Genomic DNA, 22,210 nt, shown 5'->3' on the forward strand with positions numbered 1-22,210 from the left:
AGTTTAACTTTATGACCAGCAAGTAGTTGTATAGCTGATAGATGTTTAAATTCCCCTTGTGCCCTTCAGTCATGACTGAAAAGACCAAAAACCCATCACTGACGGTCGTTCTGGATCGAGGTTTCAGACCTTGTGGAAAGGGTCAGTTCAGAGTTACAGACACTTGACAATAGCAACCGTCAAGCCCTTGCCAAATCCATCATTAATCAGCGGCTAAATTTATGTGGCTTAGATATCATCGAAGAAATAGCGAAGCTCAGGAGGGAGGTTCCCCCTCCCAGCCCTATCGAAAGCAGCTACCGCCTGCTCCAGACGCTAGACCTGTCCATGAAGAAGACGAACCTCGCGAGCGTACAAAGAGGCGCCATCGTCGCGTGAGTTAGAGGAAAACCACGACATTCGATAAAAGCAAGAGGATCCACCTTTTCTCGCTAATGAAGCAGTGCCTTGAGGAACAATCCCCCATCCGACTCATCGGGGACCCGGAAGGATCTCTCAACCGGGCTGCGGTGTCTGATAGCCCTTTGATGAAAGAAAGAAGAATTGCGAGCTCAAAACCCGCCTCAGCGAAATGACACTTATATGGAGATTCACCCACCCTACAGAGGCTTCCAGAGACATCCTCCCAAAATACCCATAGAATTTTAAAATTGTTAAACTTTAATTTCTTCTCGTCTATTATCGACCATAGTCTGGAATGGATAGGTGATAGAGGTCTATGAGATCTGAGCTAGGATCTCTGGCGGCTAACGATGCCGGATCTCTGACGGTCTGACCTGTCAGACTCCACCCGGAATCTCCGGATGCATGCTTGCATAAGATCACCAGCAAGATCGGTATCTTCTATAATGTTGCTGATTGGACCGGTTCTACAGAGATTTCACCTATGTTTGGGCTCGGAGTGTAGTAAGATGAAAATTCCGAATGCTATCCAAATGCTATGCGTTTATACCAAGTAATTCCAGCCGCTCGCTCGCTATCCTTTTCCGCCGCCAAACAGATATCCACAGCGCCAAAAATACATATCAAATAAAATTCTAAGGGCTAGAGCACTCAGAGTCAGCCCTCTCGTCAACCTGCTCAATCCGACCCGTCTTGACATCATAAACATATCCAGTAATAGGAACGTCCAAAATCAACGGACTCTTGCGCAAGAAGGCAACGTCATCAATAACACTCTGCCGCAAATCAGAAAACGGGAGAAACGCCATGTGGTCAACGTCTTCCTTTAGTTCTCGTCTGATCTTGGACCGGAAATCTGTGTCGGAGAAGCTCTGCATACCGCAGCCGGTCTAGAAGCGTGGGGTGTCAGCCGGGCCGGTCACTATCTCCATGGGGGCAGCTGAAAAACATGGCCTTATGATATTGCCGTGGGAATGAATGAAATCGAAAGAAGTGAAATTGGATGGTCTTACATGGTGCATGACAATAATCTCACGCGTGCCCAGCATCTGCTGAGAAATCAAAATTGACCGAAGTGCTTCTACAGCACGACCGCCAGCTGTAACTGTCAGCTTTGCAGGTGAGACAAGAAAATTGGAGCACGTACCATTTCGAATGACATGGGCATCGCCAAGGTCTAGACCCAGTACTTTCTCAACGTCCAATCTGCTGTCCATGCACGCTACCACCGCTACCTTTCTGGGTAAATGTTAGGACCTTGATCCTAGTGGCGGGTATTAGATCACCTACCGACGGGGCGGAGATGGTAAGTGGGACTGAGTAAACTTCGCTGCATACTTGAGGTTTGCAGCTTCAAAGTCAGACGTGACTGATGGGTAGAGAACGGGCGAGGACACGGGTGAAGTGTCAAGTGCAGGCATTTTAGTCTTGAAGAAGGCCATTGAATGAAGCTGTGAAGTGGATGTAGAAAAGCTTGTTCATCAAAGAGGGTCTTGTGAATTAAGTAAAGAATAAAGCCAAGAGCCAAGAGAATGCCAATTCTTGCGTTCCATGCACGACTTCTTATCCTCCAGCCCGCACCAATATAACAAAACCCTCCGTTTCATGAGACCAATCCAGCTGGCCCATCCGGAACGTCATCCCCAAACAGCGGCGTCCTCCGACCCCGAGATAAATCCCCGCACACACACTTTTCTGGGGGAACATTGTCTGAGATTCTGCACATGGTGTTGACAGATCATGCCATAAAAAGAAATGTTACCTGCTGTCAGGTACACCCAGCAGGGGGTGACCGGATGTAAAGGTGGCAGCCATTAAGAAGCAGGCTATTGCATGCCATGGCGCCATATGGCTCGGCGATAGCTCACTTGACCTCGATCTACGACTGAAAAAAGAAAGCCTTTCGGAGTTCCAAGGAAAGCCACAACTGGTTTATTTGCCAAGGTTGTGTGTTTGCTGGCTACGATGCTTGGCTTTACCAGGCGTGGATTGCTAGTGGTTGGGAAAATCTGGGGTAAATTGACTATGTCACATCGTAGATCCCGGCATAAGACCGTATCACTATATCTGTGATAGCTAAGACGCTTTTTTTTCTCTGGTGGTGTTGAGATGATACTCTATTTCCTCTAGCTGTGTTTATCCCCTCTTTCGCATCCTCTAGATAAACCAGCACAAGATTGTCATTTCCAGGAAAGACGAGGCCATTTGAGGCTTGCTCTTGATCAGCACACTATCACCGCGGGACTGAAAGGCTATCATCGGCCCGGTTGAAGTCCTATGCAGAAATCCCGGCGGTCTAGACGCTCATGTTGTACACGGCTGTCGAGAAGTCGCGCTGCATGATGCTGAAGATTCGAGAATCCCTTGCCGCCAAGGGGATATGAGCTGCACCCCGCGTATTGGCGTCACCGTTGTTAGCTGGTGCGGCCAAGGAATCTTACGGGATGATTATGCAAGCCATAGACAAGTGTAGCTTGGTCCATCTCACCACTCTCCCCCAAGATCCATGTTGTAAAAATGCCTTTAGGGAATGAGAGGCTTGAAAGTTCCTAGACTATTGGTTTAGTGGCTAGTATGCCTAATGTAATTCAACCAGAAAAGGCATGTCGACAACGAACACTGCGCTAGATAACAGCTCACTCACGGAGCGTAAAGTTGTGTACCACGGAAAAGACGTAGCAAGCTGAGTCCGACGGGTTCCGAACATGTGCAGTGGTCAGATATCAAATCTCAGCCGCTCGGACCAAGATACTCGACGTGTCGGACTGTTGATTAAGCATCCGGCTTTTACTAGGGTCATCTCGGATCACCCGATAGACCATCTTATTCCCCTCCATTTAGGCAGGTCAACAAAGATTCGAGAATGACAGCTCTATAATGTGGGTTGTTAAATACCGCTTATCGAACCACCCCTGCTTTCCACGAAACAAGCTTTCCATGTCATTTAGAGAGGGTAGACTCGAGTTATTCCATAGAGCGGTAAAGTTGATATCACACTTAGTTTAGATATTTCAACGTGCATGATATGAAAATGGTTCTGAATACGTTCGTTTATGAGCTAACCCCCGTCTAGATACCATAGTGAATAAACGGGACCCAGGCCGGTGAAGGTTCGATCTTATGTCTGAGAAGGATAGCTAAAGAAGCCTCCCTAGACCATCTCTGACCTCTTGTCGTAATCCCGGACATGAGGCCCGAACTTACCCGTATACTTCTAGAAGCCTTGGTGGCAACTCTCCTCCACCTTGTCCCCAAAGAGATCGACATGCCTTTGCTCTGTACCCTCCTCCGAATTCGTCTTGTCTCCCACCTAATTCCATGGACCGCAGGCTCTCTAATGATCAAGCTGTTGAGAATATTATCACTGTCCCCTCTTCTGTGCCCTTCTTGGTCCATCTTCTCCAGCCACTTGTCCCTCAACTGGCGACTAGCTTCATGCAACCCCCAGGCCACTGATAGATCTGTCATCTGTCCATCCCTAATGCCCTCATACGCTACCTTGGCTATATCAACGCAAACCTTGTCATTGACTTCCCACAAAGTTCCAATAACGTGCTGGAAGCCTGCAAGCTGGAATGCGCTGATGAGATGAACACTCTCATCCATAAATTGCTCCTGTTGAATACGACCCGTCCCACATGCTGACAAGTAAGCTAGGAAAGGTGGTTGATCTTTCAGATTCAAGTCCAGTAGACCTCCGACCCTCAACGGATTCGTCACCACATCTTCAAGACACAAGTAGCTCCTCAGAGGGTCTTGGGGGTCAGTGCATCCATGGCCTGCGAAATGAAAGAACTTGCACTGGCGAAGTTGGTCGATGAGCGCCGCCTTTCGTCGCTCAGGCTCAACACCCTCCAGCCCAATCGATGAGCAAACATCTTTGACTACTTCTAGTTCCTGGTTCGCAAATGCCAAACGGGAAAGTGTTGGTGTAGTCTCCATAGCCACAAGCACCGCCTTGTTTGTTTCTCTCGTCGACATTCGTCGTTTTCGAGCTTGGATCATAGCCTTTACAGAAGAAGCATACGATGAAACAACCCTATCAAGCGTTGATTCGTTTGTCTTCTTTCGATGACATCCAGCCGCATGTAATGGGAACTGTTTTAGAATACCAGTAGGAATCCACCATACCTGCGGCCAGTTATCACCTGTCGGAGTCTCTGAAAATCCAATCCTATCCAATACAGGGCAGACGATAGTATCCCAGAGCCATTCGAGAACATCAGGGCTCCCTCTTTCTCCAGTCAAGACTTTTTGTTCGATACTGGCTCGGCTCAAGTCGACTAATGGTACGGTATGAATTCTGTCAGGCATGATGATTATTGCATCACAGCATATGATGCTGACGTTGACGATGATAATCGGTCCGCGATCTGTTATGGACTGCATTTCAGCAAGTCCTGGTGCCTGTAAAAAGGTGTCGAAGTTCGGCAATTTGCGGATCTTCTCGACTAACTTATCAAACTCTTTTCCAGCATCATAGAGTCGCAATGCCTGTCCTTCTCTGAGTGCAGTATTCTGGGTAGCAGAGATATCTGAGTCAACTGGTCGATTAATCTCCTTGCGAAGACGCTCGAATTCGGCTGCATATTCCGGATGCGCTTTTTCCAACCCCACGATATCCGTCTGCATTTGTTCCGTGGACGCTCCAAGTAAACCTTGACCCTGTTCAAGGAGCTCTACGGCATCTACCACCTGTTCAGCCTGTATAGCAACAGCAGCCGCGTCTGATGCAAAACCTGCAAGTTCAGCGAGCGAACTCTGCCGATCGGAGTTATCTTGCTGTCGTGGTATGATCCTCGGAATAAGACCCATAACGAGTTTTGCAGCGTTGAGACTCTGTTGTCTATCATGGCATATTGGCAAGAGACACATGGAGGCCTGGATGCGGCAAAGTGCTGGAGCGTTTGTCTGCTTTATTGCTGCTTCGAAACAAGGTATTGATTCTTCAATGCCAGTTGGATTTTTGCCAGTTGCATGGGCTGCTAGGAGACCAATACCCAAACCGTAAAGTAATTCTCCACGATCTGGATGAGATTCTGGCGTAGCCTCTAAAGCTTCCCTCGCCACAGATATCCACTCTTCAACACCATTGCCGTCAAATGTTTCGATTCCTTTTTGTATCAGTCCATTTGCGAGGCTGTGTAGAAAGATAGCTCGATTGGGATGGGACTTCAACGTGCTGTCGACTGCTTCTCTCAGTGACTGAATCCCCTTGTCAAGATCTTTCATGTCATTGGTGATGGTAAACTTTCGAGCAAGCTTGATCCCGATATCATGCTGATGTCGTGATCGATCGGGATGGTTTTCGGGCATGGCATCCAAAGCCTTCTGTGAGAGCTGGGTTGACTCTTTGAGGTCAGACAGCTCATGGGATCTTTGATATCTCAGCTGTAGCAAAACAGCGAGATTGCCCGAGCTCATAGCTAGCATCGTCGAGTTATAACTTGGAATCTTCAGCTTTCTTCTGGCTAGAGCGATAGCTTCGTCGATATCTATCAAGGCACTCGTTATAGAGTATCTTTGCCCCAAGAGTGTCGCTAGTGAGTTCAGCGACTCTGCTAAGGCTGATTCGTCGTCCGAAGCCTCCTCGACCGCCTGCCGAGCCAACCGAACGCCTTCGTCCATATCGTCCAATAAGCCTGTTCTAAGTGACTTGTGACCCAACAAACTGGCGATGTGCGCTAGGAGGTGCAATCGAATGGTCTTGTTGGATATCCACGATTCTCCGCCTTGATGGCCGGACATAGCTCTTTTCAGATATACAGACGCTTCTCAGATCTTCGAACCCGTCTGCTTCTTCTCACACAAGACGAGATAGTTGAGCTTGAAGAACAGCTCAATCATATAGACCAGGCGGAGAAGAGCGCTCTGTTCTTGGCATCTCGGCGTGAAGATAGAAATTCGGATCGCTCTACTATCACCACCAAGTTACGTGCCGCCCTTTCAGCCTATGGTATGAGTATCACTGAACCTCCTTTTGAATCAGTTGGCTAAATCAATGCAGACGAGCTTTTAGATGGGAGTCAGCGGTCCCTGAAGTATGAATCACCTCATGAGAAATACGTCTCCAGCCTTCAGCGGTGGCTTTCCGGGAACAGCTGCATTGCCAGGAGTGAAACAAAGTTCCTGAAGAACAGTGATGATTTACTATCTCTATGTCCCAGGGAAGACGGGATCGTAGCATGGCTAGAAAGGAGTGTATGCGATAAGATTGTCCGTCAATTTAGTAAGGTAAGCGGATTCCCGACTACTCGCATTGACTTTTCCAGGCTAATAAGATCTTAGGGCTCTGGGAATATATCCAACGATCCTCATGTTCAAATATTTTCTCGTTCCTCAACGATGAAAGTAGCTCGAGCGATATTGAGCCCACTCATCGTGTTTTTACTACTAGCGCCGGTTGTGATTTGCAATGTGATTACTAGCCAACCGGCTAGATTGGCTATCATGGTTATTGCGACGGCTGGATTTGTGTGCTGCATGTCTCTATTGACAAATGCCAAAACTGTTGAGTTGGCCGTAGCTGGGGCAACGTTAGTCTCTTTTCCAATTGCTTGAGAAACTACTAACTGACAGGTAGTTACACAACTGTTATGATAGTTTTTGTCAGCAATACTGACTGAATTTGAGAGTAGGATGTGGGCCTTGCCTTCAATCATGATCACACACAAATTTCAACTTCCGCAGAAAGCATATTCAAGAGAACCCATCCACTAAATCTGGTAGCTAAATGGCCAACTATACAATAACTCCTTCAACTTACAGAGTATAGTAGCAGCCCGAGTCTCAGAATAAAAACTATCAATAGTTCGGACCTAATACAGTGATAGAAAAGCATTTAGACAAAATCTATCTAAATAAGGAAAAGCGCATCACCCAAAACCTGTACCTCATCCCTCGCTCTTCTCTCATATGCTTGCGCTGCATTGCCCACCAGCCCCGATGCCATCCCGGTGGTCCAGCATGAGGCCAAAACGACTTCGGCAGCAGCAGCGCAAGGGGGGAATGCAGCTGCTGCGATCCCAGAAGCTACAGCGCCAAAACAACAGCTCATAAAAACGACAGCAGAGCGTGCACTCAAACGGTTTTCGACTAAAGGCAATACTCCAATGAATTCGAGTTGTGGGATCGGAAATGTTGAGCGCCCATCGAGGTTGAACCAGACGAGATCCGTTCCTCGATGTCGACTACCAGTAATGATCAGCGGAAGTAGCTCTTCAGCAAAGGCGATAAGCGTGCCTATCACAAGTGGGTAGTAAGTCGGAATGATAAGATGGAACACGGGATTGTTGCTGTAATCAGTCGTTGCAATTAGTGTTCGTCTGTCCGCTCTCATTCTGAGACAAATCGTGGCTAGGTCGTGATGATAGCCACCGAAGTTTGGTCCTTGCGGATCCTGTCTCTGTCTTCTTTCAAAATCCGGATACCAATCACTATCAGGGTTCCAGACATAGAAGAAGTGATTCCCTCTCCTTGTACGCCCCTCAGTCGGTGCCATTTCGTTCTGAACAAAGCGGTGCACATATGTCCCGAAGCCATCATCAGCCCAGCCTTGAACCCTTGCTATATTTGAAATGGCGAGCTCGGATTTGATTTCACCAAGACTTGCGCCGATTCTTCTGATAGATTGTGCAAGATCCAGGAGAATCAGAGGCACAGCACCAATGGCCGAGGCTTGGAAGTATGCAATGAATTCCGGGTTGGAGTTGAATGCGTTGGGGACGAGCCGAATCTCTTTCTGTTCAATGCTTTCAAGAAGCTTGGGTATAGCCTCCTGCATTTGCCTGTACGTCATCTCCTTTTGCGCGGCGGCCTTTCCTTCTTTTCGCTGATTTAACATAGTATACAAGCCTATTATAGCTTGCGGGCCCCATGTTAAAACTAGTCGAGTGAATGATTTTTTACTGAGTGATTTGGCGATTTGAATTACTGCGATATCGTTCATCTTGGTGGTGTGGTTCAGGAGCGGGATAGTCTATTGCGGTTATAATGTCGAGGACCGTAATTGTCGTCTTTTAGCTAGCTTTATCTTGGATGAGTTCAGGTCACCCGCCAGGCTTAAGGAGTAAATAAACGCAATAAATGCCTTGTCGGTTTTCTTCCTGTCTTATAGCGCCTAGAGGACGTAACAAAAGGGGCTGTAAGCGCCAGCCTTGCGCAACTTGGTCTTCAGGCCGCAGTTGAAGCAGCCTGTTCAAAGGTTTTCATCAATTTGGAGATTTCTAGCTGAGCAACTTCTTGACTATGTTTATTATTGGTTGTTTTTGAGCAAAATAACAGCTTTTGGCCGTTCTATGGGCCAACAGGTTGTTCCTACACGCTGTGTCTGGCCATAACTCGGACTCCAGAAACCGACGTTGGGCTTACAAGGCAGATTCTCTCCCGCAACAAATGAACACTGTTAAGACCCATATAGAAACTACACTTTCAAGCGACGGCGATTGAACAGTCACCTAAAAGTAAGCCGGTGAGGCTGAATGAAAAAGCCCGACTGACCAACAACCTATTGCAGTGATGCATCCATCAACGAATCCTGAAACTATAGTACTACGTATTGGAGGCCTATACAGGTTTGATTTGCACGTGTACCTACATCATTAAAGGACAGCGAGACTTGATTCAGCTTTTCAATCGCAGGCAGGTGATCTGTGAGAGAACAGTGCGCAAAACAAGCACGCCATTCATTCAACTCAACCTCGCAAGTCCCAAGAGCTTAACGTTACTTTTCTGTTACTAGTTTTCTTCGTGCACATGTCTTATTGATTATCGAGGTTATCCATATCTAGGTAGACCCTGTTGCACGCCAGTTTGTTGTCCTTGATTCCAGCCTTGTTTCTGCCGTAGCGTTTCACTGTGCCAGTAATCATGAACAGCTTGATTCTTATCCCCCATCCTAGGCCATATAGACTCTGGTAACCGTGCTCCCGATGGTTGTTGGTGTCCTTCTAGTGGTTCACTCTTATCTGTCATTCTGTTCTGGGCTCTCTCGGCTGCTCGCTTTCGCTTAGATTTTCTTCGTCGATCACATAGGATGATGCTCATGATAAGAAGTAATACACCAGCTATAACAGTCAGACATAATCTTTTGAATGAGAGTGGTGTTCATACCTAGCACACCAAGAGCAATGATAATCTCAAGTGCTCCAAAGATCTTGGTTCCAGGCTGACCAGACGAGCCATTATCTGAGTTGCTTTCCTGTGTAATTGTAACAACAGGTGAATCTGCAGTTGTCGTACCGTCTGATTGGGCAGTCGGCTTCGGTATAATGGTTGTGAATATCGTGGTCTGTTCGACGGCGGAAATGATTCGCGAGAGCTGTAGATCCAAGGCTGCATCATCCATATTCATTGAAGCCATTCGATGTATCGGATATGAGAAGTGAAACCGAAGAGATGTTTGCGAGACTTTTTATCGAAGTGAATGCTACCAGAGCTGAACTGTCTGAATTAAAATTAAAGAATTAATAAAAAAGACCGTAAGAATGAAATTATCGAAATGAAAGTCGTGTCGCTTCGTGATACCAGATCAACGTGCGCGGGAAAGAAAAAGTCAGAAAGAGCGAAGGTCTCATAGATATGGAGTTATATTTCTCTCGTATATTTCTGTTAATAAACACAGCCATACTAGCAGGTTGAGGCGAAACCGGCTGGTGCTTGAGGTGGCATTGTGAGACGGGAGATCAAACACCCCCAACCCCTGGTCACAGGCGGTTTCAGTGGATTTTGGTAGAACACCAAGCCGGCTGTCCTCAGTTCCGGCGGCTACGTCTTTACACCTTACGCCCTGGTTTCAGAAATGTCAGCTTGGCTGGACTGTTTTTACGAAAGCCAAACATGAGGTCCCTGATATTGTTCACCGCATATGATGTTGCTTAGATCTGAGGTGTCAATTGAAACCCCGCCATCGCTTGTGCTTGACAGCGGTTATCGGTTGTTCGGATCGCACTGTTTCCATGGCCATTTGATGGGTGGTGCAGGTGTCAACTGCGTCAGCTGTTTCATTTCCATCTTTATTTTCTGGTGTCATTGGAAGAGATTTGAAGGCTCAGAACGGGTAGATTAGCACGCGACTGTTGTCTAAGGGACTGTAAACAGAGCCAAGACGGTCGTGTTTCTGCTTGAAGCGGGGCATCTACTCGGCAGAGATCCAGCCCTGTGAGCCTCGGATGAGGAGTCCTCGACAGCCGTTGCTATAGTATGATGCTGAAGGATATTGCTCAAACTTTGATGACTATGTACCCTAAATTTCAAGCCGATGAGGACAGCTGTGGATTTCATGGGCAGTTGGGTTCCACAAACTCACAGATTTCGCTCCATTTCTCTAAGCACTCTGATCACAAAGGTAGTACGGCACACATTTTCCAAGAGCTATTTTTTATTACTCTCCCACCCATCTCAACGTTAAAAAATGTCGTACAGTGATATCAAAGTATCGTTTATATATATAGATGCTGTGATATCTTGCGTTGCATTCTAGAACGCGTCCAATTTATGGTCTTTCATTCACATTTTATCGTCATAGGGTAACACAAATCATCACGAACTCCACATTGACCACCAAACGCTCTTTGCACTCTAGCCCAAAAGAAAACAACAGGGTATGATGCGGCACTTTCGGAGGCCGATGACGAATGCCATCATCTTGACTAAGTTTAAATTGAAGAATTATTATTGGATCCCGGGTAAGCTTTTGACAATATCCCCATCTTCACTCAACTACCGATCCAGACAAGCCGGACAAGATGCGGGGGCGAGCGGAGGTTCTAGCTAGCCTAGAATACGGAAGTTTGGAGATGGCTGACTTCATTCTTCCGTCCTCATGGTGATTCAATTGCTTAAATACTGCCCTTCAGCCCGACTTGACCGAATGAGTGTTGCGCTGTCTGTAAACACGCGCACTTCTTGAGCGACCAAAGGTTAGCGCACTCGCTGTGAAGGTCTGGATATAGCTAACTACCAACAGCATCTCAATTCGTCATGGCTGTTGTTGACATCCTCTTCACCTGGTGGTCAATCCCCATTGCCGCAGGTGTCCTCATCGCGACGTATCTCTACTCATACTTTGTGACCTACGGCCACCTGAGAGATATCCCGGCACCTTTCCCGGCGCAGTTCACGAATCTGTGGCTTCTCTACGTCTGCAGACGTGGTGAGCGATATCGCGTCGTAGATGAGTGTCACAAGAGACTGGGACCTGTTGTTCGAATTCAGCCCAACCATACATCAATCGCGGATCCTGATGCAATTGCGACCATTTACGGCCACGGAAATGGCTTCTTGAAGTCGTGAGTATTCCGCCGCTTCACTTCTTCTCATCACTAATGAGCGGCAGTGAGTTTTATGACGCCTTTGTCTCGATTCGACGAGGTCTCTTCAACACACGCGATCGCGCTGAGCACACACGAAAGCGCAAGCTCATCTCTCACGTCTTCTCCGCCAAGTCAATCAGCCAATTTGAGCCTTACATCCACGCAAACCTCGTTCTCTTCGTCAAGCAGCTGGACAAACTTGTCGCATCAGGTCAGACTACTGATAAGAATGGGAAGCGACAAGCGCTTATTGATTGTCTCCCGTGGTTCAACTACCTCGCATTTGATGTCATCGGCGATCTCGCTTTCGGCGTACCTTTTGGCATGCTCGCAAATGGCGCCGATGTAGCCGAAGTTCGAGCGACGCCTGACAGTGCACCGATTTATGCTTCGGCGATTGAGATTTTGAACAGAAGAGGTGAAGTCAGTGCGACGCTGGGTTGCTGGCCGCAATTGAAGCCGTATGCTCAATGGTTGCCCGACCCGTTTTTCAGCAACGGCCTCAACGCAGTCAAGAACCTTGCAGGAATTGCGATCGCGCGCGTCAAGGCCAGATTGGATAATCCGCCATCCGTTGAACGAAAAGATCTTCTCGCGCGACTCATGGAGGGAAGGGATGAGAAGGGTGAGCCGTTGGGTCGCGAGGAATTGACAGCCGAAGCTTTGACGCAGCTCATCGCCGGCAGTGACACCACGTCCAATTCATCATGCGCTTTACTGTATCACGTCACACGAACCCCGGGAGTTCTGGAGAAACTACAAGCCGAGCTTGACGAGGCGATCCCCACTGACGTGTCGGTTCCTACGTACGACATGGTTCGCGACCTAACCTATCTAAACAACGTGATCAACGAAACCCTCCGATATCATTCCACATCCGGCATCGGCCTTCCGCGCCAAATTCCCGAGAACTCACCCGGCGTCACGATCAAAGGCCATTATTTCCCGCCCGGCAGCGTGCTTAGTGTGCCGACATACACCCTGCATCACTCGAAGGAGATCTGGGGCCCTGATGCGGATGATTTTAAACCGGAGCGTTGGGATAGTGTGAATAACCTACAAAAGACTGCGTTTAATCCGTTTAGTCATGGGCCGAGAGCATGTGTGGGCAGGAATGTCGCGGAGATGGAGATGAGGTTGATCGCGGCGACGTGGGCGAGGAGGTACACGCCGGAGTTGAAGCAGGAGGTTATGGAAACACGTGAGGGGTTCTTGAGGAAGCCGTTGGGGTTGGACATTGCGCTTAAGATGAGGTAGATAGTAAGCCAATCACACACGAGATATATAGTTTTTCAAGAGAATCCGGTGCAACAAACAGTTTAGCCCATTGCCAATGACGAATGGTGATAGTTCAGCAGCCAAGGTTAGGTCAAACTCTGTACATGGGAAAAGATCGTGTAAAGAGCGGGAGACCCATATGTTTAATTCTCAGCCTTGCGCTTTAACTAGCTCCAGAAAATCTTGGAAGCGCTAGCCACGTGATGCATAGACCCAATCGCAGCCTTGATTGTCTCTCTCCTCAACAACCACTCACATTCGGTATCATGGGGAAAAAGTTTCTCGTGTTATGATTGAGCTCAAGCTCTAGTAGTAATTATGTTGCAAGTATAAATCTCCACCAAAATGTCTAATGCGGTCCTGGGATATCCTAAAATGATGAAAACGACAGAAAACAAGAGCTCAGAAGCGCGGTCTCGCCCTCACTTTCCGATCGCCTGCAGCTGTTTCCTGTACCATGTCTGAGAAAAATTAGCACCGTGCTCAGTAAACCACAACGAATGACTTACAATCTCAACACCAGATCCAACACTCTTGGGCCCAATCTGTTTCAGGATCCAAGGCGTATGGATCCTCTTCGCATAAAGCTTCGCATCCTCAGTCTTGACCTCCTTGTTCAAAATGATACTCGCGGGCAACGAAGGGTTGATAATCGCAGGCCTGCCAATTCCAATAAGGTCGCAAGCACCCTGACTCAAGGCGTCCTCTATACCCGCTCGGGTGCGGAATCCGCCAGTGACCATCAAAAGCACCTTTGGAAACTTGGCGCGCACCTCATGGGCGAATTCGAGGAAGAATGACTCTCGGGCAGCTGTACTGGCAGCCTTCTTCTCACCAGTTCCAGTGAACATCTATGCATGTCAGAAAGGGTTCCACAAAATCTAACGTCTGACTTACAGTTGGGTTCTCATAGCTTCCACCACTGACTTCCAAAAAGTCTAAGCCGACCTCAGTAATCAGAGAAATCTGCTCCAGACATTCTTGGAGCTCTGTAGGAGACTGATGGTCTGCAGAGTTCATTTTGAGACCGACGCAAAAGTTTGATGGCGTTACTGCTCGGATTGCCTTGACAACGTCGACAATGATCTTTGCTCTGGCTCCTGCTGATCCTCCATATGCATCGGTTCGCTTGTTGGACTTTGCAGACAGGAACTGAGACAAGAGATATCCGTGAGCGGCATGAATCTCAACTCCATCGAAACCGGCGGCCGCTGCAATTCGAGCTGTATTGGCAAATCGCTTCACAACATCCTCAATGTCCTCGAGGGTCATCTCCTTTGGACATCCAAAGACAAAGGTCGTCACAATCTTTGAAATAATATCATTCCCCATGTCAAGCGGAACAGCACTCGGGGCGATATTCTTGGCCAAGAATGATTTGCTGCCAGCTCCAATAGGCGACTGTCGACCAGGATGGTTGATTTGCATGATTGTGGGCGTTCCCTTTCGTCGACAAATACCAACAAATCTCTTATACGCCTCGAGGACTTTTTCTTCTGAGAGATTAGCATTGATGGTGCAATCACTGAATCCACCGAGGTAGCGATCGTCAATCTGAACATTTCCAGTCATGATCATACCCCAGCCTCCATCAGCCCAGGCACCATAGGTACGTTCCATCTGCTCTGTTGTAGGAAGATTCTGACGATCGGCCATTTCCTCGGCGAGGGCGGCCTTGACGAGGCGGTTGGGCAACGTGAGTCCGCATGGCAGCTCAAGAGGTTTTGAAACGAGTAGGTCTGTCATGATGTGGATTTGTTTTTGTGGTTTGTGAGGTGAACTTCGCGTGTTCTCAAGTTGTTAAATATGAAAATGTCGCCATATTGTATTAGTCGTTGAGCCGAGGCCCGTGTCCGCGGACGGAGTGGACTATTGCCCAAAGGAGAAATACCTCCAGTAGACTCGGCGAGTCTTTGCTCCGATTCCATTTCCTTTGGCGAGTTAATTGATCCGCTCGATAGTAGAATCGGAATTATTTAAAACTATGTAGCTGATAATATGTGAACTTCGAGAAGTTTCTGATATTGTTATGGTGTTGATACAGTTAGGTGCTTACGCTTACCCGACAGCCTGCGCAGAGTGATTTTCGAGACCCGCCATCAGCTGCGCATGGCCTATCAGCGCATCCTCTAGAACTCAACTAATTATAATTATGAACTCATCATAGACATTTCATTTTGAAACATCCCGAACGCATGCAAAGCCTTTGACGACTTTACTTGAAGAAATAGTCCAAGGTCAGGTATAGACTTCTTCCTGCTTTTTGCTGGGCCATGAAAGAAATGAGGCGCAAAGTCTTGGTTGACAGCTCGGAAGCTAAGCTTGATCCGATCGCTTGGAAAACGTCTATCATATGAGCCAAGTTGATTGCTATTCTTATCATTTTTACAATTGGCTAGAAAATGCTTAGAAATTCATTTAATTCGGCGGGTCTTTCTCCCGATTCATTTAGCTCAAGAATTAATCCGCCTTCAGGCATCTTCTTGTTTACGAGTCATGAAGATCATTGTCGTCATGTCCATGTTGAGAAAGACGATAACATATTTGATTTGGATATTAATTAGCTGTTTTATGTGTCATAGCATGATGTCCACGCCCTTTGAGTATGTTGGGCCTGTCAACTTAGAAGGGAAATGGCACCTTGGGAACATAAAGCTCTTCGAGATACTTGATCTCCTCATCGCTCAATGTTACCTGAAGGGCTTTCACTGCCTGATCGATCCTTTCCCTGGTCTCTAAGCCGCAGATAGGCATACATCCCTTCGCAATCAGCCAAGCCTGCGCGGCCTGAGCCATAGAAACGCCCTTCTTCCGAGCCAACTCCTCAACACGGCCAACAATGGCTTTGTCAGCGTCTTGGTTTTCTCCACGGAAAAGAAGCTTGAGAAAGGGGTCCTTCTGCTCTCGAGTATCTGTTCTGTCGGCCCAAGGATGCGCAAGAACTCCTGCGGCTAAGGGAGACCACGGGAACAGACCGACAGCCGTGTAGTCGCAATAAGGATTCATTTCTCTTTCTTCTTCGCGGTAGAGGAGGTTATATAAACCTTGCATGGAAATGAATTTATGCCATCCATTCTTCTCTGCTACGTTCTGGAGCATTTGGAACTCCCATGCTGCCATCTTCTCAACGATTAGCTTGTACGATCCTGAGTAATATGACTGGGGCAAACATACCGAGCTGGCACCAATGTAGCGAACCTTTCCGCTCTCGACCACATCATTGAGTGCTTTCATAATCTCCTCTGGCGGAACATCACGATCCATCCTGTGAATCTGCAAAACATCGATGTAGGTTCCCAGTCGTTCGATGCTCTGATCCACCGCATCAAGAATGTGCTTTCTAGAAAGACCGACTCTGTTGACGCGAGGACCATCGTTGCTAGTGAGAGTTGCAGGATCAATAGGACCCTTTTCCTCGTCGACAAACTGAAAGCACTTGGACATGATGACGAGCTTCGAACGAGGAATGCTGTAGTGTTTGATAGCGGCGCCGAGGATCCTCTCTGACTCTCCATTCGAGTATGTATCGGCGACATCCCATGTGTTGATGCCCTTGTCGAAGGCATACTTGAGGATTGGTAGTGCCTCATCCTTATCAAGAAGCCAGGGCTGCCAATTCTTGTCGCCGAAACTCATGCATCCGAGGATGATTTGTGAGACTTTGAGACCGGACTTGCCAACTCTGAAAGCTGAATTAGTCGGCATTTTGGGAAGAGGGAGGGTCGTGAGATGCTCATTACTCACCGGACATATTTCATTTCAGACGTGATGACGATGGAACTAAATTTGATGAATTATTACTGGATAATTCTCAATGAAAGATACTGCTTGTTGGACAAGCGTTGAATGGCAGTAAATGCCACTGATTTATGTACTTTTTCATCTCGCCGACTCTTGAGGTCAGTGCCGCAAGTGTAGATTTCAGCTAGAAGGCGACAATCAGCACAATAAGCCGATTGCATATATTGCCACTAACTGAACTCTCAGATCTAAAATTGTGTGTAGACAACGGAACCTTAAGTGCAAGAATCTTGCTGTAAGTCTACCACGACATGCGTGAGGGTTGGCCTGATCTGCTCGGCGCTAATGCAACTGGCTTATCCCCCACTCACATCCACGGATTTTAGAGGCGACGGTATTTCCCAGAATCAGATCTTTAAACCTTATGCAACTGGCTTATGATCCGAGGACTGGTGGCCCCACCGTGGAGCTCGATCGTTGTACAGCGTCATTGTGGATTGCTTCGTTTATCTCCTGATGGAGTTTACTGTTAAGTCCGTAGCCTCATTGACAAACGCGATATTTCATATCTTCTGATGAGTATTAATAGGCAGCCGAACCTCTATCAAGAAGCATTTACTAAACCATCACTCGAACAATAACTAAGCAGTATCCTGTCAACAAATACTCATCTTTCAACTTTTCAATCTCCTTCTATTTCATTCATAATGGTCAAAACTATTCCCTTCGGCGACATCACAGTCCCATCACCTGGCTTTGGAGCCATGGGCATGAGCTTCGGCCTAGGATCCAACCTGAGCCTCGAGGAAGCCGAACCCGTTCTGCTCAAAGCCATTGAGTTAGGTTGCACTTTCTGGGATACAGCTGTATGTCCAAGTAAACGAACAATCAACTGAATGTATATACTTATTTCTCTTACCAGGTGGTTTATCAAGCTGGTGTCAACGAAAAGCTTCTTGGAGATTTTATCAGAAAACACAACGTCCGAGACAAGGTCTTTAGTAAGTTGATCGCCGCTTTTACTTGCCAGCTGAGTTCTCCCTGAGTATATGCTGACCATGATTTACACGGCAGTCGCTTCAAAGTGTGGTTTCGATGTCTTTGGCAAGGGTGGTGTGACCAATTCTGCTTCTCACATCAAGGAGTATATCGAAGGAACCATTGAAAGACTTGGCTTTGCCCCCGATTTATACTACTTGCATCGAATTGATCCTAGTATGTACTTCTACGGTTAGATTTTTATGATGAAGATGGTTCTGACCTTTTGATACTAGACACTCCGCTCGAGGAATCCATTCCTGCCCTGGACGAGATTCGAAAGCAGGGGAAGACAAAGTATATTGGTTTGTCCGAATGTTCTGCCAACACTCTGCGAAAGGCCAATTCAAGTAAGTTTATCGTTGAACTTTGTGAACTTGGCTTACAAGTATTAGTTGCGAAGATCGATGCTGTCCAAGCTGAATACTCGGCCTTTGAGACACTGCACGAGACTGATGGTCTCATTGATACAGCTAAAGAGCTTGGCATCGCATACGTCGCCTACAGCCCCCTTGGTCACGGCTGGCTTGTCGATGACTTCCCTTATAAGAGTCCAGATGATTTCGCACCCGATGACTTTCGACGAACAGGTATGTTTCACTAATACCCATCCATCTCCAACTGAACATCATAGTGACTGACATGCCACCTAGTCCCCAAGTTTCAAGGCGAAAACTTCTACAAGAACAAGGCTATAGTAGAGGAAATTAAGAAACTCGCTCTTCGCAAGGGCTGCACTTTGACGCAAATCGCGCTTGCTTGGGTTGCAGCCCAGGGAATGATTGCTATTCCTGGTACGACTAAGGCGCACCGTTTGGAGGAAAACTGGGCTTCCAGGGATGTTGATTTGACTGAGGAAGAAAAGGTTGAGATGCGAAGGATTATTGATTCGGCTAAACCTCAGGGAAATAGGTATGCTCCTGCTCAGCAGGCTATGGTTGGTCATTAGATGGTTCATCAGTAGAGTAAAATATCTAGCAAAGGGTAATTCATTATTCCTCAGATAACGGATAATACTCAGTGGACAGCGACGTCATTACCAACAACTCCACTGTAACGTAACGTGCGCTAAAATTTACCGACAACCTTAATGTTTTCCATTAACGTTAGAAGCCATCCCAGTGCTTTTCCCACATCAACCCCGCCCATTCAGCATCCGGCCGAGAGAATATTGAATTGATATCACTAGCTGCCTGGCATCAATTGTAATTAGTCATTACGGGAACTATACTGCATATACCCACTCGATCAAAATGGATTCGAGCTCAGTGGTCAAAGGTCAAGATGTCCTTGCAGGACTTGATCGTTTCAAGCCTTTTCCGGACCTTCGCACCCACGCAGACGATTGGACTGGTGTAACTTCAAGGCAAGAAAGGAAAAGAAGGCAAAATAGACTCAATCAGAGAGCGTGGCGTGAGTACAATGCATACCACGACGGCGTGGCTTTACTGACAAGTAGACCATCTATAGGGCGAAGAAAGGCTGCTCAATGTACATCAGAAGCACAAGAACTTGGTGCTGTCAAGACGACATCTTGTAGCACTCCAGAAGACAATGCGCTGCTGGTGGGATATGTTTCCTCGTCTCTGGTTGCTGGCGCACCGAACATTGGCGACGGTATCTTGCTGATACCCAATTCGTTCGAGGCAGAGAGACTCCGAAACTTGATACGGCAGTCTCTTCAAGACTATTCACTACAAACCCCACGGCCATCCAACTTGCACATGATCATCCGCCTGAATGTCCTGAACGCCATTGCCGACAACGCCACAGTCATAGGGTTTCCTAAAGAAAGCTTGTGTCGAGATGAGTTCATATCGCCCTTCTATCAGAATGGTCCAATCCAAATACCCTCGCCCAGCTGTCCAACGAATCTTCAACCAACCCCTCTACAACGATCAACATCACATCATCCCTGGATAGACTTGTTCCCTTTTCCGAAGTTCCGCGACAATGTTCTTCATGGTATGCAGAAAGGCTTATTTGATGATGATGAACTGTGTGGTGATCTATTGGGAGTTGAAGGCGCAGGTGTTGGAGAGCAGCCGTCGCTTTTGGTGTGGACCGTTGCTTGGAATTCTCGAGGCTGGGAAGTCAATGCAGCGTTTGTTAAGAAATGGGGGAGTCTGATTAAAGATTGTCCTGAGATTATGAATTCGACGAATTATTGGCGGGCGAAAAGGGGACAAGCTGCTTTGACCTTTGATGACATGGAGACGAGCTCTCGTGCGATGGGGAAAGGTACTGATAGACCAAATGCGGCATATTCTTAGGAGATCTGGCAATAGATCAAAGGCAATGTGAACATAGAACTCTTCCCTGATGGTGCGATGATAACGAAACTCTGGCCAATTAATGCCCCTTGCAAGCTTGTCGAGAGTTATCCATCTTGGCGTCTGAGAGCGCCATTGGAGTAGCTGTTGGTTTGGTCATCTGGCCTCTTTCTCCCATATCTCCCTGGCTGGTATCACCCTTGAGCACGATATCATCGACCAAGAAACTGGCCAGCAAACATAGAGCCATAAGAGGTATCGTTATGATGAAGATCACTCTAAATCCTTGCATTCGTCCATCCAAGATGGCGCTTTCGAATTCTCTTGTGCTGGGGTTTCCAGCAGCCCACGTGCCATCTAAGACGCGATCGCGAAGCCATTCTGGCACCGCATTGGATTGTGAAAGGGTTTTGCTTAGAGTTGCATAGTATGCAGCTGTAGAAACAGCGATACCGACAACGCCGCCGAGGGAGCGAAAGACGTTGCGGGTTCCTGTTGCTACCGCACGATCTTCGTCAGCGGAGTTGGCCTGTAGTGCAACAAGCCCTGCCAGTGAGTTAGTGATGTGACACCAATTGATGGGTCCTTGTCAGCGAAGAGCGCTTAGCATACCTGGCTGATGAACCCAACCAATTCCCGCCCCTTCAACAGCTAGAACTACCACGTAGACGGCGACATGAGTGTGCTCATTGAACAGAAGCTTGAGGCCGGTACCAACCGTCCAAATCGTGAAGCCAGTCCTTAAGATTGGTATGTATCTGTAGACTGATGAGAAATTGCATTGGCGTTTCAACCATAGGTACTGCTCACCTCGCATAACGAACCATGGTAGGCCCTGAGGCAGCGCCAGCAAGACCTTGCGCGAGCAGAAATGGTACAATGAGGGTCGCGCTTTTTAGCGGCGTAAAGCCCCGGACAGTCTGGTAGTAAAGGGGAACAAAGTATTGGGTCGACTGCCAAGCGAAATCGTGGAAGAAGCCGGTAAGAATGAGTACAGCTGGGGATCTCTGCCTGAACAGCCTCAAGGGAATGATGGGGATTCTAGCGAAGAAAGCCTCGATGACGATGAAGACAAGCAGCATTACGATGCCAATAGTAAGTATGGAGATGGTCTTAGCATTCTTCCAGGCCCACATGCTTCCACCAGAGTTGATGGCCATCTGTGTCAGCCATTAGAAGGATGCTGCTCTTGGGGTGCTCGAGATACTTACAACTGTCAATACGATACCAGCAATTGAAGCCATAACACCCATCCAGTCAATCTTACTAGCCTTTTCCTTGAAGCTCCCAGAGACAGGCTTCAGAGGCAAAAGTAGTAGGAGGAGCACAAAACATATGGCTCCCATTATTGACGGGACCCAAAAGGCCCATCTCCAGCCGTCAGTGGTCAGCTGTATCAGCCCAGCAGCCACGAATGGACCAGAAGCAGCACCAATTCCAATGGCGAGGCTGATGAATCCTTGATACTTTCCTCGCGATCGCAGGCTGACAAGATCGCTGACAATGATGGCTACAGAAGAGCTTATACCACCACCGCCAATGCCGCTGATGGTGCGGCATACGTACAGCCAGACGGGCGTGCGAGCGAAGCCACAGAGGAGACCGCCTATAACGATACAACCCATTGAGAATAACAAAACAGGCTTTCGTCCCGTGATGTCGGATATTCTGCCATACAGTGGCTGGAATGAGAGTTGACCGAGAAGGTATGATGTCCCAACCCATGTTACCGTAGGACCAGCATCGAGAGCCTCGGAGATGGTGGGTAGAGATGTTGCGACGGAGTTCATGTCAAGGTAGGATATGAGATAGCAGAAACATAGACAGATGTAGGCAAGAATGAGTCGGAAGAATGGTAGGCGCTGCGACTGATCTTGGAGCTCAACATCGCCATGGACCACTTTCAGGTCAGGCCTTGTGTGGCTCGCAGGCTCAGCGGGAGGCGACTTTGTCTGAACAATGTCAATTGGCTCATCCTGATCTTGATTCGACACAGGTTCAATTATGTCTAGACCAGAAGTCGCTTCCATGGTGAAGTTGACACTGGATATGAAGTTGAAGATGAGCTGTTGAGTTGATGGTTCCAAGTCGGAAAGCGTATTCTCGATACTCTTCTGATGCCATGAGCGGAATTACAGTAGAAGAGGTTACTGGAACTACATTGGC

At 47.6% G+C, this 22,210-nt stretch overlaps 10 protein-coding genes across 10 annotated transcripts; 3 read left to right on the top strand and 7 right to left on the bottom strand.

Moving 5' to 3' along the window:
• Positions 1-739: 739 nt before the first annotated feature.
• On the bottom strand, positions 740-1,933 carry BKA55DRAFT_563803 (carbonic anhydrase). Its single transcript, XM_046192434.1, has 4 exons — positions 1,693-1,933; positions 1,550-1,641; positions 1,416-1,501; positions 740-1,292 (listed from the first exon to the last, which is right to left on the bottom strand). The coding sequence occupies exons 1-4, from the start codon at positions 1,842-1,844 to the stop codon at positions 1,038-1,040; spliced, it is 585 nt and encodes a 194-aa protein (XP_046050881.1). The 5' UTR covers positions 1,845-1,933; the 3' UTR covers positions 740-1,037.
• Positions 1,934-3,471: 1,538 nt separating this feature from the next.
• BKA55DRAFT_507823 (CHAT domain-containing protein) lies at positions 3,472-4,716 on the bottom strand (the record flags this gene model as incomplete). Its single annotated transcript, XM_046187365.1, has 1 exon — positions 3,472-4,716. The coding sequence occupies one exon, from the start codon at positions 4,714-4,716 to the stop codon at positions 3,472-3,474; it is 1,245 nt and encodes a 414-aa protein (XP_046050882.1).
• Positions 4,717-6,722: 2,006 nt separating this feature from the next.
• Positions 6,723-8,245, bottom strand: BKA55DRAFT_592667 (uncharacterized protein; the record flags this gene model as incomplete). Its single annotated transcript, XM_046195427.1, has 4 exons — positions 6,723-6,967; positions 7,026-7,054; positions 7,340-7,419; positions 7,466-8,245. 4 exons carry the CDS (start codon positions 8,243-8,245, stop codon positions 6,723-6,725), a joined length of 1,134 nt encoding a protein of 377 aa, XP_046050883.1.
• A 932-nt stretch (positions 8,246-9,177) lies between these two features.
• Positions 9,178-9,748, bottom strand: BKA55DRAFT_688331 (uncharacterized protein; the record flags this gene model as incomplete). The annotated part of the gene is made up of 2 exons (XM_046199192.1): positions 9,178-9,467; positions 9,514-9,748. 2 exons carry the CDS (start codon positions 9,746-9,748, stop codon positions 9,178-9,180), a joined length of 525 nt encoding a protein of 174 aa, XP_046050884.1.
• A 1,634-nt stretch (positions 9,749-11,382) lies between these two features.
• Positions 11,383-12,971, top strand: BKA55DRAFT_592669 (cytochrome P450; the record flags this gene model as incomplete). Its single annotated transcript, XM_046195428.1, has 2 exons — positions 11,383-11,690; positions 11,738-12,971. The coding sequence occupies 2 exons, from the start codon at positions 11,383-11,385 to the stop codon at positions 12,969-12,971; spliced, it is 1,542 nt and encodes a 513-aa protein (XP_046050885.1).
• A 147-nt stretch (positions 12,972-13,118) lies between these two features.
• On the bottom strand, positions 13,119-14,972 carry BKA55DRAFT_313504 (uncharacterized protein). The gene is made up of 3 exons (XM_046185650.1): positions 13,890-14,972; positions 13,502-13,843; positions 13,119-13,453 (listed from the first exon to the last, which is right to left on the bottom strand). Exons 1-3 carry the CDS (start codon positions 14,736-14,738, stop codon positions 13,415-13,417), a joined length of 1,230 nt encoding a protein of 409 aa, XP_046050886.1. The 5' UTR covers positions 14,739-14,972; the 3' UTR covers positions 13,119-13,414.
• A 502-nt stretch (positions 14,973-15,474) lies between these two features.
• Positions 15,475-16,979, bottom strand: BKA55DRAFT_736699 (NADP-dependent oxidoreductase domain-containing protein). The gene is made up of 3 exons (XM_046201341.1): positions 16,737-16,979; positions 16,167-16,674; positions 15,475-16,112 (listed from the first exon to the last, which is right to left on the bottom strand). The coding sequence occupies exons 1-3, from the start codon at positions 16,748-16,750 to the stop codon at positions 15,615-15,617; spliced, it is 1,020 nt and encodes a 339-aa protein (XP_046050887.1). The 5' UTR covers positions 16,751-16,979; the 3' UTR covers positions 15,475-15,614.
• A 185-nt stretch (positions 16,980-17,164) lies between these two features.
• BKA55DRAFT_563821 (NADP-dependent oxidoreductase domain-containing protein) lies at positions 17,165-18,774 on the top strand. Its single transcript, XM_046192435.1, has 6 exons — positions 17,165-17,599; positions 17,656-17,734; positions 17,808-17,948; positions 18,008-18,121; positions 18,167-18,361; positions 18,425-18,774. Exons 1-6 carry the CDS (start codon positions 17,441-17,443, stop codon positions 18,718-18,720), a joined length of 984 nt encoding a protein of 327 aa, XP_046050888.1. The 5' UTR covers positions 17,165-17,440; the 3' UTR covers positions 18,721-18,774.
• Positions 18,775-19,024: 250 nt separating this feature from the next.
• On the top strand, positions 19,025-20,044 carry BKA55DRAFT_688336 (uncharacterized protein; the record flags this gene model as incomplete). The annotated part of the gene is made up of 2 exons (XM_046199193.1): positions 19,025-19,184; positions 19,242-20,044. 2 exons carry the CDS (start codon positions 19,025-19,027, stop codon positions 20,042-20,044), a joined length of 963 nt encoding a protein of 320 aa, XP_046050889.1.
• A 5-nt stretch (positions 20,045-20,049) lies between these two features.
• On the bottom strand, positions 20,050-22,074 carry BKA55DRAFT_662510 (major facilitator superfamily domain-containing protein; the record flags this gene model as incomplete). Its single annotated transcript, XM_046197635.1, has 6 exons — positions 20,050-20,590; positions 20,657-20,802; positions 20,855-21,204; positions 21,256-21,342; positions 21,547-21,958; positions 21,992-22,074. The coding sequence occupies 6 exons, from the start codon at positions 22,072-22,074 to the stop codon at positions 20,124-20,126; spliced, it is 1,545 nt and encodes a 514-aa protein (XP_046050890.1). The 3' UTR covers positions 20,050-20,123.
• Between the last annotated feature and the right edge of the window lie 136 nt (positions 22,075-22,210).

This window comes from Fusarium redolens, assembly GCF_020744475.1.
Source record: "Fusarium redolens strain MPI-CAGE-AT-0023 chromosome Unknown BKA55scaffold_6, whole genome shotgun sequence".
In the NCBI taxonomy this organism is placed as follows: domain Eukaryota; kingdom Fungi; phylum Ascomycota; class Sordariomycetes; order Hypocreales; family Nectriaceae; genus Fusarium; species Fusarium redolens.

Excerpts from the sequence above, each read along its gene's own strand:
- BKA55DRAFT_563803 (XM_046192434.1), bottom strand. The coding sequence starts at position 1,844 with ATGGCCTTCTTCAAGACTAAAATGCCTGCACTTGACACTTCACCCGTG. Across the intron at positions 1,502-1,549 it reads TGCCCATGTCATTCGAAATG|CTGGCGGTCGTGCTGTAGAA; the intron begins GTACGTGCTCCA and ends TGACAGTTACAG. Across the intron at positions 1,293-1,415 it reads AGATTATTGTCATGCACCAT|ACCGGCTGCGGTATGCAGAG; the intron begins GTAAGACCATCC and ends CCACGCTTCTAG.
- BKA55DRAFT_313504 (XM_046185650.1), bottom strand. The coding sequence starts at position 14,738 with ATGACAGACCTACTCGTTTCAAAACCTCTTGAGCTGCCATGCGGACTC. Across the intron at positions 13,844-13,889 it reads GAAGCTATGAGAACCCAACT|ATGTTCACTGGAACTGGTGA; the intron begins GTAAGTCAGACG and ends TGACATGCATAG. Across the intron at positions 13,454-13,501 it reads TTGGATCTGGTGTTGAGATT|ACATGGTACAGGAAACAGCT; the intron begins GTAAGTCATTCG and ends AATTTTTCTCAG.
- BKA55DRAFT_563821 (XM_046192435.1), top strand. The coding sequence starts at position 17,441 with ATGGTCAAAACTATTCCCTTCGGCGACATCACAGTCCCATCACCTGGC. Across the intron at positions 17,949-18,007 it reads CTTGCATCGAATTGATCCTA|ACACTCCGCTCGAGGAATCC; the intron begins GTATGTACTTCT and ends TTTTGATACTAG. Across the intron at positions 18,362-18,424 it reads CGATGACTTTCGACGAACAG|TCCCCAAGTTTCAAGGCGAA; the intron begins GTATGTTTCACT and ends CATGCCACCTAG.
- BKA55DRAFT_736699 (XM_046201341.1), bottom strand. Across the intron at positions 16,113-16,166 it reads GCTACATTGGTGCCAGCTCG|ATGGCAGCATGGGAGTTCCA; the intron begins GTATGTTTGCCC and ends ATCGTTGAGAAG.